This window comes from Diadema antillarum, unplaced genomic scaffold, assembly GCF_040938485.1.
Source record: "Diadema antillarum isolate AM-2024a unplaced genomic scaffold, OU_Dant_1.0 scf00000087, whole genome shotgun sequence".
Lineage (NCBI taxonomy): Eukaryota > Metazoa > Echinodermata > Echinoidea > Diadematoida > Diadematidae > Diadema > Diadema antillarum.
The window spans coordinates 363,622-382,335 of NW_027270976.1; the positions used below are offsets into that span (position 1 = coordinate 363,622).

The following is an 18,714-nucleotide window of genomic DNA, read 5'->3' on the forward strand; positions in this document are numbered from 1 at the left end:
ACTAACAAATCTGTAGAATTATGAATTTTTTATTTCGTTTTCTGATTAAGCACCTTTTGAATAATGAACTTTTGGAATAACAAACCTTTGAAATAACAAACTGTTATACACATGCTCAGCATCTGAATGCTCTTATTCAGAGATCTACAGTCCTGGTAGTGTTAGAACCAGCTGGTAATACTTAACCCATTGAGGAGTATTGAGGACAGGCTAATTTTGCTAGAACATGCATTTCCCGTTGACACTTGCCCGAGTTTACTCGACACTCGTCCTCAAGGATTAATACCTAGTTCATTTTTCTTGTTCATACAGATATCATACTGGACAATAGAGAAATGAGGAGACTGAAGAATAGATCCTGGTAAGGTACAATGGATCACACTTTTGATACATGAACCCTTTTAGTCCTTGTAACAAAACATTTCGAAACATATTTTCAGAGATGATAATGAAACAGCAAAGTTTGGATGTAAAGCAACTGCTTACACGTAGTATGTCTCATTTTACAATGCCCTTCTCCTGAAAGCTAGTCTATTCTCTTCTCTGGGAATGGAGAAAAGAAGTAGACATACCTGAACAATTGACACTTTTTTAGCAAAAAGACATGCAACCCATATTTCAGGTCCTCTGTGTTGAGTTCATGAAGTTTGGGTTGTCATGGTCGACGAGAAAAAAATTTGAGAGCTAGAAATCTTATGATCTACACAGGAATAGAACATCTACCTAAGATGTCTCTGAAACCTTTCATCCATGAAAATACAATCAAAACCAAAAGAATTTCAGGGAGTCCATGAGCAGAGAAACTGATGGAGCTACGGAAAGGTTTAAAATCATGTTCATCCAACTGAATTCAGCTGCATCCAGTGAATGGTATTTCATGTCTGGCTAAACACTATGTGAAGCATCTGAAAATATGTAGCATTTCATCTGGAACGATGAATATTGAAAATGTCCCCAACTTTTCTTGTCAAACTGACTTCAAGTACTTAGTCCACAAAATATCTTTTCCAAGTAGACTTCTAGCTTCTTCTAATTTCCCCAACTCGGAAGAATCTGATTTATGATATAAATTTTATTAAACAACCATTTATTAAATCTGTCATAGATTCAATGCATAAGGCTAATTGCAAGCTACTTTATGAGTCCCATTAATTTCTCAAACTCCACAAAAGAGCTTCCCTAAACTAGAAAAGCACTCTGAGAGCGCAGACCTATGTCAAGTATGCAGCTCATTTCCACCACTAATCTTGTTCTACCATAAAGATATCAGTGATTTCAACCTATACGTACAATGTACTTTATAGCATTGTGTGCTGAAAGTCAGCCCGATTTCCCAAACCAAACTGTCATATATCAGGGAGACACACATTATGACGGTCTTAATGACGGTCTTAATGACGGTCATAACGGTCTTTGCAGACTGAAGGAACATACATATAGCTCTCTTGCAATTTCTTGCAAATGTCCTAACAATATAACTTGATGAAAACATCATATCAAATGGCTGGTAATCATATTTGAGAGGCTTTGCATATCACATCTTGCAAATCTATCATTTTGGATATAAGACATTTCCAAAGTATCCATAGAGCATATATCTACGCAAATATACAGATATATCTGACTGTCACTGGGGCTGGAAGTTTTAACATGCTTTTCATAGTTCAAAATGTGAAAAGTACCCCATCTTGCATTGATTATGTTGTTGGAAAAAGCAACCTGATTGCTATTTACCATGATGAAGCTCATTCAACAGTGCATAAAGATTTCCCAAGATCCACATAAGGAAAAAAGCTATCAAATACCATGTTAACCCATTGTCACCATTTTTGTTGGCGAGATACCACAGTGACGTAAATATCGTGGTATTTTAGTTGGTACCATTATTAAAGAAATATCAGAGCATTTCTGGCCCAAAAGTACACTCTTTGAGGTTAGCACTGCGTATAATTACGTATGTCTCCTAAGGGGAGAAGACAGGTCAATGCGTCAGGTCATGTGAAAACTACAACGCAGAGTGGTGGGTGGTATGATCTACAAATCAAAACTTACATGCATATTTTGCAAAAAGATTTAATTGTCATTCTAAATACCACAGTATTCTGGTGATATTTTGTGGAGTATCTGCATTCACATTATATTCACGGGAAATAATGGAGTATTCAAATACCAAGGTACATGTATTTCAAGGTAAATGTGAATGGATCCATTAATTGATATTTTCCTTGCGAGAGAAGCTAACACCACAAAATCAAAGATAGTTTACCTACTTCTAATCAGCTACATTGAGTTTCAGATTAAATATTTGCTTAAGTCTCTAACTCATGTGTCTTTTCTTCCCAAAACACTTCATGCTGTACAGTGACTTTAAGATCATTAAAAATTATCAAATCACTCTCAAAATTACTGAAGTAGAAAACTTCTAAATGGTTACTGCTTCTTCAACAGCATAATTTTTTTTCCGGAAATTTGGACTTACTTTCTAATCTTTATAAGTATTTTATATCAGTTCACACAGCACTTCATCGGCTATCTATTACATGTAAATATTTTCCTTGAGCTGCCACCATCTTGGTCGTAATCAGTCCATCCTTGAGGTATGTTTACACATTGTCCCAGTGATTTGTTTGGAATCAGTCTAAGTCAATGAAGCCAAGTCGGGTAGAATCTTCATTAAGTCTCTTCTTGATAATACCAGTGTGGGAGGTTGCATTCCAATATGCACATGTGAATGACAGTGTCAGAAATTACACCCCCACAAACCATGCCCTCTCTCACTAACCTTTTTTTTTTTTACTCCCACACATACTTGACAGGAAAAAAATATATATATATCTAGTGATAGTATCCCCGACAACTGCAGACTCCCACATATAGCTAACTATATAATTCATCACTTGAATTCCAATATAGAACCAGGAACTCTTCCTCTCACTCCCACACAATCAATACTGTAAACTGTTTCCAATTGCACCCAATCTGGAACCATGACCCTACCTCACTCTCCATAACACACCTAAATTAGTTTTCTTTCCCTGCTACTAGTATATGCTTTTTGCAAGTTGAAACTTTCAAAGCAATTCTCACTATCATCTTTGTGTCTGTGTGCAGTTCTAGTTATTTTTGGTCCTTAGTTCATTACTTTTCCTTTTTGACTTTGTGCTGATGTGGAGCCCCCAAAACATAACATAATAATTGTACTATTCCTGGTCTTTCAAATTCTGCCAAATTCACTGAGACCAAATAGTATAGATACTATGCATAACCACTTGATCTTTCACTCTGGCACAACCATCCTGTCATACACACAACACAAAGACAATGCATCCTCTTGAAGTTTAAATTATGGCTGAGTTTAGCAGTGAATGTTTTTCATGCCACAAACATGTTTATCAAGTCATTCACAACATTTTCTTCAGTTATGAACAGAAAGACCCAAACTCACTCTGAGCATGCTGAGATGGATTTGAAGCATATCATACAAGTTCATACATTTCAATATCACACTATCATTACTATTAGTTGGAAAGCATTGGGGCAAACCACTCAATCAGCTGAAGTTTTGTCTGTCAAATGAAACAGGAAATCCAGCTGCCTGAAAATGTATAACAATGTGAATCAACATCCTGATAAGTGTCAAAGTGTATTTTAAAAGCAGGTATTTGATAAACCATCAAATATTCCACAAAGTATCATAACCAGAGGTATCATAACTACATATGCCTAGGCAAGGAGGTGTCCTTGGCCTAGGTAGATATTACTTCTGATATGCTGTATTTTTGCCTTTCTCTAGTATGACAGTATCCTTAATCATATACATGTACTTTAGATCTATTTGAAGCAGGATTGTGGTGAGCAGAAATTTAAAAAAGACATAAAAAGTGCCCTATTTCCCTTTTTATTTCAAAAGATCAGATGTTCTTTCACATGACCCAGCCTATATAAACCGATGGAGAAGTAACCCTGGAAGTGTGTCTGATCAGAGCAGGGTTCACTGAAAGTTGAACAGAACTTTTTACTTCACTACTTGCTTTCCAGTGACAGCTCTCTTCTCAAGCCACTGTATTGTGGGCTTGGATATAACACCAAGGCACGCTGACAAGAATTTGGTATTAGTGCTTTGTGAGACTCTGAATAGGCTGGAAAGAAAACCAGCACCACAAAAGGGGAAAATGATGTATTACCCACTTCTGTTTGAGATTGTTGCCATTGTTACACCTAAAAGACTTGCAATTGATATCTTTGGTTCAGGGTTACTTCAACAAACAGCAAAAAATCAACTTTTTTATGTTGGCCCTGTTTGATTTATCAGTACATCATCTTAGCTAAAATTGAAAAGAAACCCATGAAATAGTTGCATACAAGGGACCACAGCTGCATCATATTTGAAGATTAAACTTTATTTTCAGGACAAAAATTAATACCCAGTATCCACATACCAAAGAGAAAGCGGAATGATCACTTATCAAAAGAACACACATGGCATCATTTATCACCACTACAACCACAAATAGAATCAGTATCTTTGCAAGAAAATGAGATGGAAGGGTGCGAGTCTGTTAAAGAAGAAGAGATGACAGTGGTAAAGGTGAAAAAAGACAACATACCTTGCTAAACAGCGCCTCTCTTGGTAGGACACACCTCCTCCGCAGGACCTTGAGCAGACACTCCATACACTCCATTCTCCCCACTCAGACTCGACTTGCCTGGCATAACGCTCATGCTAAGGAGAAAAGAAATTAATGAAGTATTTATAAACTACATGTGGACTACAACCTGCTATACACACCAATCACTACCTACAAAGAGAATTGGTTACTTCAGGTTAAGGCCAAGTTATCTACCAAATCAATTTAGTTCCACATATCTGCTTTTGATTTTACGTGAAAAAAAAAGAGCAGCAGCAAGGTTGGACTGCACTCAGAATAATGAGGTGGAATTTAAAGTAAAAGCCAGCCTGTTAAAAAGTCTTCACTGCAAATGAAGAAAATGGCTTCATTTCCATGTTAATTGGTATGTCCCATTTTATGGCAAAGATCGTGGGTTATAATCATCCATGGCACATATGAGCAGATATATAGGCACAAAGTGGCACTTTTTTTCCCATTAACTTTCCTCTTGCCAATTCTGGAGATGGATGAATTTGTATCATTTTTCAGAAGACACGATTTAGGAAAGCATACAATCGCTCAAAAGAATGCATAGAAGGCTGTTAGACACAAGTGTTTCTTTTTTTTTATAAACAATGTAGGTATTATACTCTCTTTTAGTTTTGCTTAAAAGGTAGAGGATGAGATTGTAACAATCTCTTCATATTCTGCATATGTTTTGTTTGATAGTACTGCCTTATGGAAAATGGAATCATACTGCATTCCGTTCATATCCTTTCAAAATCAACCATCTTAATTAGAATCATACCTCACTTGGGATAATATCACTTTCATTGAAATTTGAGATCACAAGTTATATTACTGGTGATGAAGCACACACCATTCTTTGCAAACCTTCTTTGAACAAAAAACCATACAGGCAGATCTGAACCCCTTGGCTGTGCACCAGTGATGACCTCTTCCATTGTTTGTCCACTTCAGGTCAGTATTGATTGAGCTTTCAGCTCTATGCCAGGGCATCACTGGTCTGACACAAATATTTGGCTGACATGAAACCAATATTTACACACCCCAAGAAATGTGACACTGTAGCTTTGTGATAACAAGTATACAGGTTTAGAGCCTAATGGCATAATAGACACATTGGGACAATTGTAATGTCCAAGGATTCTAGGTTTACTTTATGTGGGCTAAGTTTATCCTGAGAAGCATTTGATTAGATGGAACAAAGAGTTGGTGATTAAAAGTACATTTGGAGTCAAGTTCATTTGTAACAATCAAAAAGAAAGAGAGGCTTATTTTTTTTTTACTTTTCTTTTGGTCATTGTTGTTTCTCATAAATCTAGTGCAATTTGCATCAGCATGGGAAAAATCCTTCCCCCTAGTAACACAAGTAATGCACTCTACCTGATCTGTGTGTTTGTTCCATCATAATTGAAAGTTTCATATAAAAAAAAAAGAAATATATACATGTGTGTGTGTATACATATATATATAGTAGTACATATTGTTGGGAATAGATGAGCAGTGACAAAATGGTCTACCAAGGAGTTACCAGGTAATTCCTTGGGTCTGCTAAGGAGTAGTAAAGACAAGGGATGGGTTAGGAGGGATAGGGAGGGATAGGGAGAGATAGGAAGGGTAAGAAGGGATAGGGAGGGGTACATAGGGGTGAGGAGGGGTAGAGAGGGGTAGAGAGTGATAGGGAGGGATAGAGAGGAGTGGGGAGGGATAGAGGGGTAAGGATATGTGGAGACTAGTAATGTGGGCAATTTCTGTGGTTTGACCCTACACTTGACTAAAAGAATAAGACTGCAAGAATTCCCCAGAGGTTAAATTTCTATATTTTTTTTCCACTAAACTTGGATTTTACCCCTTTGTGATGGATGCAGTATATCAAGAAGTCTACTGACCTCATAACTTATACTGCTTTGGCACCTGTTTTCAGCCAAGATCAACATGTTTGCTTCATGATATGGATTGCCTGGGAAAGACCAAACAACTGGTCAGTTCCCAAATTCTTACCATGTGCAGTGAGCATGATAAAGATTACTACTCATGACAGTGAACTCTATGGATTTCATCTGCAAGTTTGCCAGATCAGCCTTGCATGAGTAACATATGAAATAGGGTAGGATCATTCCTTCTCACTATTGGGAATCACAATCCCAATCACATCTACCCTTAGTTGGCATTAAAGGTCCTTTTATAATGGTCTATGAAGTATATTTCACGGCCAAAGAATAACAAGACACCATTGGTTGCATGTCTAGAATAAATTTTAGAGAATGTTTTAGCCCACACCTTCACACAAATAACACACAAATAAATAGTGAATGCTGAGATGGCAGCAATGTTCAATGACCTTTGAAAGCACCAGGTGAGCTCTGTAGTAAAACATGTGGTGTCATTCTACTAAGATTTATATATGATACATGAATGTTGATAGACTAAAGAGCCGTTAATGCTTCCCTAAATCTTCCTGCACTTGGTATGAATACCAGCTTAACAGTGATTAAAAGAAAATGAAGATCCTGAAGATGCAGTTTACTGCAGTGTACCATAATGAGAGGGAAATACAATTTTAATTAGATTCATTATCATTTGTAAATATACTAAGTGGTTACACGTTGGTTTGTGCAATTTGGTTGACTAAGAACTCTGACTGTGGTTATATTGGCACTCTAGTGAGACGGTAGTGAGACATGAGATAAGAATGTCGCTATAGTGTAAACAAGGCAGTGCTTGAATCTCAGTCATGCTCCCAACAATCAAAGTATAGGCCTGAATGAAGTCATAGGCATTGCATAATGGGATAACTACTTATCTGAAGATTGCCTATCATCTTTTTTCCTTTCTAATGATTAGGTCAAATTTCAAAACCTATCAGCTTCCCTGCAAAAAACTGCTGAATGTGTTTTGGGGTGTGATCTTGTCAAGTTAGCATATGTCTATACTGTCAGCAGTCAGATATATTGAAGAGGACTGTGTGAATCCTGTCGGTGCATTATCTCACGTAATACACTCATAAAGTAAATGAAGGACAACGACAACATGGTGTCACAGTCCAAGATTCAACATGATAAGCCAAATTGATAAGTGGCTTGTTTCTTAAACAATATAAACAAAAAAAATATGAACATTTCATTGCTTAAAGCCAACACATATCATTAACATGTAAACATGCAGGTATTTTTAACCTCAGCTTTGATTTGTGCTATGTACAGAAATAAGCACCAGCAAGTTTATCAGACATTATTACTAGGACAGTAGCCCCCTCATTTAGGGCAGTTATTTTTTTTTTCCTCTGCCTGCAACTTTGAGAAGCACATCAGGGGAAGCCTAGCTGGTTTCTTATATTCCTGTATTATGATTCTTCTTGTTTGTTGGTTTGTTTAAGTGTGTTTGTTGTTTTATTATTCACTTGTATTATTCCTTGCAAATGCAAATGATAATCATAATGGTAATAATAATAATAATGATAATGATGATAATGATAATAAAATAATAATAATGATAATTATTATTATTATTATTATTATTATTATTATTATCATCATCATCATCATCATCATCATCATCATCATCATCATCATCATTATTGTGTATAACTAGTTTCATATCCTGAATACTACACATCAAAAGAAAAAAACTTGGCACTGTAGCTATTCAATTAGTTCTATTGTTATTTTCCCTATGTAGTGATTTGAATCAGAGCTTGTACATCTCACCCCGCGTTCACATTGTCCCCCGCGCCGCGGGGACAGCCTCAAGAGATCTTATCTTTTTTACGACTGACCGTTCACATTGGTATCTCATCTGTCCCCGAGCTGTGGGGGCAATTGGGGCTTGGGGCGAGCTCTGCCAGGCATAGCGCATGCGCACATTTGATGACCACAGCTGGACGCTATCAATTTCGCCCCAAGGTCACTCTCCCCTCCAAATCTTGTCCCCGTACCCGACTTGCTTCGCGGGGACGAGGGGACAAGTCCCAGCGAGCGTTCACATTATGGTTTTGGAGGAGAAAGTCCCACAGCTCGGGACTTTCCCCGCGGCGCGGGGGACAATGTGAACGCAGTGTCTGTCATCCCTCAGCAAGATGACTCCATTTCCCTTCCTGGTGGTCCTAGCAACTAACTATGGAGAACACCTTCACTTAATTGGAAGAGCCTGTTATAGAGCGCTAGTTGAAGGAAGAGATGTTGATTGATGCTGTCATTCCTACCTCTTCCTCCTCCTCCTCTACAATATATCGCCATTCAAGCAAACTTCCTAAAATAGTTACAGGAAGCCACCATGATTGGATCTGCCTTTTCTGAACATCACTGCTAGGGTTCTCTGACCCCACAATCATTGAGTACAAAGTAAGCAGTCAGAAATGTTTGGACTCAAACTTTTAGCAATTTTACATTCATTCATGATAAAAAGTGACAAACCTCTCATAGCTTCATGGATGTGGTTCCAGGACATTCCATGGCAGGGTTATGAGAATGTCAAATAAAAAGAAGAGTGCATTTCTCTTCCATTGCTAATCATTAGCAGACATTAGGGGGAAAATACAATTCAATATAAGATTCATCTGAAGCTAGCTTTGCCTTTAATCCCAAACCAAGAATCTCACTGCTGTGATACAGTTTATGATATTTACATGTCTCCCTGTGAAAGGGGCCCAGGTTCTGTGTGCTACATAATTTTCCTTTCCATACGTTTGTGTGTGGAATTCGTGCCATTTGACTCATTGGCAGAGAGTGGGTTAAAGTCCCAGAACAGTGTGCTGAAAGTTACAATCTATTTGACCACTGCCTGCTAAAACAACTTTATACAGTATTAAAAAGAATATCAAGTATAATATATTGTCAGAGTACACCTGAATACTTTTGGCTCATTTGTCTAATTTCACTATGTCTCCAGAGTGCAGATATCTACCCCAGAGAAGTTTCTTCTTTGAGTAATGTCCGATATAGGCACTCTGTTAACAGAATGTCAGTGTAAATTTATTGAAGCACTGTAGCCCCCAAAAGTAACATCATAAAGCAACTCTTATCATCAATTCAAAAGTAGTTGTGTATGGAGGTTGAAAGCTACCTGGTTAACTCCCTTCCTACACAGAGTGAGTTCTGCAGATGAAAGGGAAGTGAGACACAAAAACCCCACTGGGAGAAATTTTACCACATTTCATGGAGTGAAGCCAGAACTGATTCTATGAATCATTTCCTTTTCAAGTCATATCACATGGAAAGCTCCAAATCCTTCAAATCAATATCTGGCTCTTCCTAATTTCATTCCACTCATGTACAATGCGGGGCAGACACATAGTGTCTGTATTAATTACACACCATGTGTTCAGGAAAAGATACTAGATAGTAATAGGCTAAAAGAGGACACGAAAATTCCCCCTCCCCCTTCTCATCAACTCATTTCCTCGCCATACTCCCCATTCCTCTCCTTCCCCACCCCTCTCTCTCTCTCCTCTCTCTCTTATTACCCCCAGCTCTCCCATTAATGAATTCATAATGTTCAAAATACTTAATGTTGGTACAATTCACAATTTCATGTTTGTTTGCTATGTGACTCTTTCAGTTATGATGTGCATGAAATGCTCAAAGTATCTTACCTTAGTTTTATCACTTACATCTAAAGTAACTTTTCTGTGCACATTGATGTTTACAAATATCGTCAAATAGTTAGCTGGTATGGCAAAGATGCATTATGTGCGTAGGCAAAGTGCATTTCATGAACTTGACAGTATTCCTAAACAAGAGTAGTTCACAGGAAATAAAAACATTTCCTGCAGGATGTACACATGAAGTGATGGAAGTGATGCCAAGTTCCACTCCATCTTATTTCATGCTACCTACTGCATTAACAACTTAAATAGTAGGCAAGATTAACAAAATTATGTGAGTTATCCTAAATTGGTATGTTTGTAGTACATTAGTAGATTAAAGATCACTTTTGGAAATGAAACTTTGACATGAAACGATTGTACATTATTCGTCAAACACTGAATATTAGAATAGCCAACTGGGGTAGCAGACCCCATACCATGATATATGTTCATTACCTCCGCCAAGGGGGGAGGTTATGTTTTCGTTACTGTTGGTTTGTTCGTTCGTTCGTTTGTCCGTGCACAAAATAACTCAAAAAGTAGTCAACGGATTGGGATGAAATTTGCAGGAAAGGTTGAGAATGACACAAGTACCAAACGATTAACTTTTGGTAGTGATCTGAGAATTTTGGGGGGATTTATGAAGGATTTTTGATATTTTAGCAGGTAGGGTCAATGAACTTGCTAGTTCAGGCTGCACGCATTTGAGGTTTGCATGCACGCACTCAAGTGCATGCTCTAGTTTCTGTTAGGGCGAGGCGCGCCGTGCAGCTGAGGGTTTATGATGTAACAAAGGCTTCTATATTGGGATTTGGGCGACTCTGCACACAATGCAGTATGTATGGGTGGAAATAATAGAAGAACAAGATCAGTGGTGGAAATGAGCTGCATGCTTGGCGGAGGTCTGGGCTCTCAGAGTGCTTTTCTAGTTCAGTATGGAATGTAGGAAAGTCTTTTCACTACGCTACAAACATATTAACCTGTTCCGTACTGAATTCTGAAATGCCCATAAACTTAATACACAGGCCACCGGGTTCCCATACGCAACTGGTTAAAGGCACTTGTCCTTTCAATGCATACCACCTTCCCCTGACTCAACCTCTCCTCCATGTAATAAAGATGTCATCTGGTTCCCACATGTGGATGACTTGTGATGTACCCAGATTCAGGGTAGACACTACCAACTCCACATCCATAGGGACTATAGCTGTAGACCAGGTCAGACCCTACTTCACTCCCTCGTCTGTTTGCTTGGTCATATACAATATGGGACACACATTTGTGTCTTAGTTCAGGCCTTTACAGTGCTTGATTTCTGAATCAAAGATTTTGCGCCAAGTCAAACAATGTTACATAAATTCAAATGTTATTGAGAAAGTAAACTCCTGGGGAGTTTAAGGAAATGATCAAACAAAGTCAAGGAGTTTGGATACCTCTCATTTGATTGCGACTGCACGGCTTTCAATAGGACATTCCAATCATTAAAACATAATAAGAGTTGCATACTCACACTGTCAACACAGGATGAGCATAGCTGAGTCATGTGAGACATGATGAACCCTGTTTAACTTGCTGATGTTAGCAAATTCAATTTTTTTTTTACTTTTCATCATGGCAAAGTAGCCATAGAGCTTTTAACATGGATCATTAATTTCCTTGCAAAGATGTTTTATATCTTTCAATTACACAAACATCTTTGGCTATGTTGGGGTTGACTTCATATATCACTCATTTTCAGTAAAATGCCATGACAAGAAAACAAGTACAACACATACAGACAGACAGACAGACAGATATACAAAATGAGACAAACATGTTTGGTACAATCACTACACAGAGTCAGGACTTCATTGGGTGCCCTGCCTAAAGCTCTAGATGTAAATCAATATGTTATTATGAATGTCTCTTTATTCAGTGATGTGTTCATATAGCAGCTGGATCTCAAAGGAAAAAAATTCTTTTTGTGAACCTGGATTTGTCACTATTTTCAATTTGCACAGTCTCTTTTTTTCTCTGTCACATTAGAGAATCCTGCTTTTTCACACATCAAATTTTAGATGCTAATGGTAACCTTGGAAACTTCAACATTGATTTCTGCCCAAAGGTTAATAGTGGTATGCCAATGAGGACATGCTATCTCATAAATCACAATCACTACATAACTGTCCATGTTTGGGATTGATGCTTTGATAGAAAGACACCGAGAGATTTGGTAACGACATGACAAGTAGAGGCAGACTGAAGTCATTCACAAGTGGAATTCATAGAAAATATTTTGTAGAGACAGCATTCCATCATGTACATGTGCCATTGAACCATCACAAAGCTATCAAAGGAGAAAAAAATCACTTATTCACCTCACTGACCTAAATTAATGCTAACATTCTCAAATTATCACCAGAGTAGAAGAATGGTGATGGGCCTACATTCAAACAACCTCTAAAAGCAGTACATTCTACAAGGTCTCCACTGGAGAATCCTGTCTGCTGGAGTCAAACCTGTCTGGAGATAGCAATCATCTCTCATGTTTGGTATCACTCTTTGGCACTATCATTCCTTGTTACCATTCATCTTTGTTTCGTTCATCTTTGTTATAATTCATTTTGTTATCACTACTCATTGTTAGTGTCACACATCTTTGTTACAACTCATCTTTAGTGTCACTCATCTTTGTCTCCACTCATCTTTAGTATCACACCTCTTTCTTACCACTCATCTTCGTTATCACTAATATCTAGCGTCACTTAGTGTCACTCATCTTTGTTACCTTAAGTGTCACTCATCTTTAGTGTTATTTATCTTTGTTACCATTCATCCTTAGCTTAGTGTCACTCATCTTATATGTAGGGCCTATCACTCATTTTGGTACCACCCATCTTTGGTGCTAACCATCTTTGGTACCATCCAACTTTGGTACCACCTACATATCTTTGGTGTCACCTAACTTTGGTACATGATGATATCTCAAGAGAGACTGGCCTTTGATGTAGAAGGCTAGTTTGTCCATAAATGGACAACTTTATGGCCATGTCCACATAAAATCCAGGGTGAGCAGACTGCAAATAAAATGGCAGACAAACATAATTCTTTAAGGAAACCAAAGCCAAATATTAATGTGGATTGAGTGAAAGCAGCAATATAAGTAGAAAGCATATGAATACAGACAACATGCATGAACACAGTGAAAGTTTAGGAAAATCATACTATCCATTCAAAACTTCATGAATTTTCAAAGTTTTGGTGCCGCCATGTAGCTGGATAAGGAGACTACTACACTTCATGACATCATTATGCCAACAATATAAAGAAAATGATTAAGGAGAATTCCACAAAATTTAACTTTTCATGTAAATTATACATTCCACTGACTTGCTACTGACATATGTTAAGGGTAATATTCTTCTTCCTGCTTTTTGAATGAGGTAAGTCAAGTGCTCTTTCATGAAGCTTTAAAGTGAAAATATGTTGAATGATCTTCATATTTTCTTTATACCGTTGTCCATAATAATGTCATGAAGTGTAGTAGTCTCCTTATCCAGCGATGATGGCACCAAAACTTTAAAAAATACATCACTTTTTATTCAACTGTCTGATTTTCCTCAAACTTTCACCTATGTGTTCTACTTATATAGCAGCTTTTACTCAATCCACATTGTAATTCATGCTTTGGTTTCATTTTATTGCCACAGATTTACAAGAGAAAACACAAAAATTGGAGGAGCCTTTGTAGAGAAACTTGTCTAAGCAACTATAGAAAAAAAAACTGACTTCAGTATCTACTTTGCTACCATATACATCAATTCAGTTACCATTCGCAACATATGAAATACATTTGTATGAAATTTTTACACACAAAATTAATTCCAGAATGCCTAGAAAAAGTCAGGTTGACAGTTGACAAATGTCTGACCTTTGTTTGACCCTGTGGATGATTTCACCCACTCCTTCCCTCTCCAGCTAACCACGCCCCTTTAACACATGTGTTTCTTTCTCAATCATAGGAAATATTAGATTGACACACCAGATTTCCTCTACAGCACTCAACCTGGGGTCAGAGAATATTTATAAAGACACTATGATGGATAGAAAAGTTTTTATCAGAAAGATATAGGCTGCTGTAGTTTCATTAATTTATCAGTTCAGAATAAAGAAACTATAGTATTTTTCATCCCATACAATACTTTACATAGGATCTACTTCCAGGAACTGTAACATTAAGGTCCTAAAAATGCTATCATTTGAAACAAATCATAATGGTGTATAGATATCTGTCAAGTAATGGGTGACATACAATCATCTTCCCTGCTGTAAGTGAAAAGTAAGATGATCCTAATTGTCGTTTGATTAAAGTACTCCTTTAAACTAATCAATTTTAACTAAAGATGGATTCTGCAGCAACCACAACCAACCATTGCAAATGTCCTGATTACAAAAATGAACTAGAAATGTCGCTAAGGCGACTGGTATGCCTCCACCATAATGCATGATTCTCCTAATAGGTCTATAGTTCATGTGGACAATGGGCGATTACATTTTCACATAATTGGCAAAATATTAAAATGACAGGTTTACCACAAATGTGTTAACTGTTCACTTTCCTTGACCTTGTAGGTTTAACTGGATGAATGGGAGAGCATGTATTTGGGGATTTTAGGACTTTTACTTGACTTTGACCCTTTCATAAGTTTCTGCATTGAGTAATTTTCAAGGTACGGAGAAAAAGTGCAATTTTTGTATTGAATAGTAAATTGTTACCAATTTCATCTGGCCTTTGACCTTTGACCTTTGACCCTATGACCCTAAAATTCATAAGAGAATCACTGTAAGGCAGAGCACGCATAAATATGTACTAAGTTTCAAGATAACTTGAGCCACTGCCGAGATATGGAGGAAGAAGTAAAGTTCAGCACTTTCACTTGATCTTTGACCTTTGACCTTTTGGGGAAAAAAATACTTTCCCACAGAATTTCTATTGGGTTATACATGCATAAACCAAGTTTAAAGGAAAAAAATCCTGCAGGCATTGCATAAATATGAGAGAAATAGTAAAAGTTTGAAGAGTTTCCCTTGACCTTTGACCCTGTGAACCCAAAATTCCCTAGATAATCACTGCCAGTCAGTACATGTTTATATACTATGTTCCATGAAGACACCTTGAACTATTTCCAAGATATGGAGAAAAAGTGAAATTTTAACATTTTTACTCGACCTTTTGACCTTTGACCTTATGACCCCAAACTTTAACCAGATAATCTTAATTAGGTAATACATGTAAACACCAAGTTTCAAGAAAATATCTTCAGGCATTGCATAGATATGGGGGAAATAGTGAAATTTTGAGCATTTGACCTTGACCTTTTGACCTTTGACATTGAGCATGTGCACCCAAAAGTTGATAGGCACAACTTCACCCCCTCATACACATACATGCCAAGTTCCATTATGATACCTCAAAAGGTTTTTTAGTTACGCTGTCCACAAAATTCATTACGGACGGACAGGCAGGAGGCGGAGGCTTAAAAATATAAATTCAGATGGGTTTGCATTATTTGATGATTTTATTTTAGAAAATATCTCCTCATAAATTCCATCCTCATCCCATACCTCAATCCCACTCTTATCATGATGACCTTCCTACTGTACTCAAAAACACCTTTCCACCCAATCCACATCCCATTTGTTTCACTCTAAATTGCCAATGCCCATAGTGCTAGAATATTTATTATCTTTCCGACCACATTCCCCTATTCCCATCCTCACCCAATCCTCATGCCTAATCTCATCCCTTAGCTTTCTTTATTGACTCCTGTGATATATTCTTACATTTAAAACATGCACGCCAGAAAAGGGATAGACTCTCTACATATCTCAGTTCAAGCCTGTGTTTCAGTGAAAATAAACTTTAAAATGAAAAGTTTTAAAACAAGATAATAATCAAATGTATATTCAGTAGTAAGTTTGTTCTATCATCCAGGATCAACTCGGCAGGGATCCTTTAAAATATTAGCAGATTTTTACAAATCTCTGAAAGCATAGCACTCTGAGAGGATTGGTTGCCAGGAGATAAATTTGGTTTCTCATTACAGACACTCCTGCTGTGCCCAAACACACACTAGAATTATAGCTGTCCAGAAAGTAGGTTGATGTGGGTCAGTAACCGCACAACATGTGAATTCGGAGTGATATTCATTACATGATGAATGCGTTATACCTAACCCCCTCCCCATACACACACACACACATACTCATTCTTAATACAGTGCTCAGACAATAAGGAACGACTTCCTAAGCATGAATGCAGCTTATGTAGGCCTACACAAATTTTAAAGGAAACAAACTTTTAATGTATCATTTCCACTGCTTATTTGTAATCACAAACCATAATCATTTGATTAAAAGGAAACATACACTGAGCTTTATCAAAAACAGAATCCACATATGTGAACACAGGGATTGAATTTCTTTATCAGAACGATGTAAAGAAATATACAGAATTCCACAATTTTGTGTATGTGTGTTCGAAAGGTATATATTCCACAGAAACTGTTCCTGATGGATTCCTCCTGCCTTCTGAAATAGGTAGGTCTAGTCAGTGCTCTTTCATTATGCTGGTAAACTGAGATTGTGTTGAATTTTCTTCATGTCCTTGTTCTACTGTGCTCTACAGTCTTCTGACCCCCCTCCCCCTCCCTGCCTAAAATGTCACTTTCTCCATCCCATCTTTAGTTTTGTCATAGTGTCCAAACATAAGGCTAAGACAGCCCTGGCGATACAGTGTGCGTCAATTAACTCACTGATAAGAGGCCAAAGCTTTTGAATTCATAACGGTCATCAACCTTCTGTGCGGAGGGAAGGACAAAAAATCTCGAAAGTTCACCTCCACGTATCTCGATTTACCACAAATCCCTTGAAACTTCACATATATGGATATATCGTCCTTCATATGATTTTTGGCGAAAATGCTGACGTGTCTTCTGAGATGTATGTGTTTTTCTGTTTGAGTCGACCGTGGGAAAGGGTTACAATTTTTTCTGGACATAAGTCTGCGCCTGCATGAATATGCATTTGCTTAACATATTGCTAGTCTGTATACACCAGACTCACTACCTGCGAAGTTTCGTGTTTGTGCAATTACTGTATACGCCATACATTTCGAGAGTCTAAATTTTCACGAATCAGGAATTCCCGACGATTCCGCGAGTGGTTGAATTCGCGATTGTGGAGTCCTGTACTGAACGGAAAAGTGTACACGCGTACATCACATTCACATTTGGATCAGAGTCAATATTTTCGAGTGTCTTTAATTTCAGGAATAGCACCTGACTCGCGAAATTCAGAAAAATAAAAGCCTTGTGAAATATTCGGTGTATACAGTAGTAGATAGGTGAAAATACGAGCAAAAAGACAACCAAATTTAAGAGAAAATACTGGACATGCGCAACTAGATAATAATAATAATAATAATAATAATAATAATAATAATAATAATAATAATAATAATAATAATAAGGTCTTATTTATCCAGGGTAGCCTTTTCAGTGTTGCCACTGCTCTACCAGAGCTAGATCATCCTCCTGCGCATGCGTTCTCTACTGGTCAGTGCGCGCTTAGCCAATCAGCAGTGTCAGGTTTGGCGCAACGCGACAGGGTTTGGTTTTTGGTCCACAGGGTGGTGAGTGGGTAAGAGAGGAATCCTGCAATGTGCTTCCACTGTTTCACGCAGCACGAAAACCGATACATCGGACTGCGTACTGCTTCACTACGCTATGGATTTTACGTGGGTCACAAGTGACAGTGATCTCGATTTTTTTCTGGACATGTCCATACGCCAAATAATACAGAAAAGATATTTGGAACACAGTATGGATATAGCCCGACTACCATAAGTCATATACCGAAGTTTCAGTTTGGAGCAATGAGGGAAAATGTGAAAAAATAACACTTGTTTTGAGACCAAATTTTCTGTTTTGGAAGCTAAGTTTCAACGTTATTTTCACAGGCTTATCCTCAATGAAAGTCAAAATAACTAACATTGCGAGTTAGAGAATAGTTTCTATTTCAATTTGCTGTATAGATTTAATCATTTGATGGCTTCTGAGGTGAGATATTGCGATTGTCCTGCAACACTTCCCAGCGGTTTTGCGTACACAAGCTGTCTACTTTATTCAAATGAGGCTTCGAGGTCATATGCTTTTGGTGAGTTAATTGCACCGTATCGCCAAGCCTGAAGACAGTACCTGTACTAGAGACTATCTATAATCCCAGAGTTTTTAGACTCCGGCTGCAATGAATATACCATTTCACACTTGTGATGTGTGCTACGCACATAATATAATGTTGTTCCCATGTCCACTAGATCAGAGTCCCCTTTGCTCGGGGTCCAGGTGGGACAATCTCCAGTTTAAATCATGCCTAGGGTTTGAGTTTCTGAATCCTATCAGAATTACATTTCATACATGATACTCTAAGGAATCCTCTAAGTATGAATGAAAAGGC

At 37.6% G+C, this 18,714-nt stretch overlaps 1 protein-coding gene across 1 annotated transcript in view; it reads right to left on the bottom strand.

Moving 5' to 3' along the window:
• LOC139718029 (papilin-like) overlaps window positions 1–18,714 on the bottom strand; it is a 151,538-nt gene that overhangs the window by 121,532 nt on the left and 11,292 nt on the right. The window contains exon 3 of the mRNA XM_071629519.1: window positions 4,608–4,723. Coding sequence (XP_071485620.1) covers window positions 4,608–4,723 — 116 coding nt within the window. The remainder of the gene's footprint in view (window positions 1–4,607; window positions 4,724–18,714) is intronic.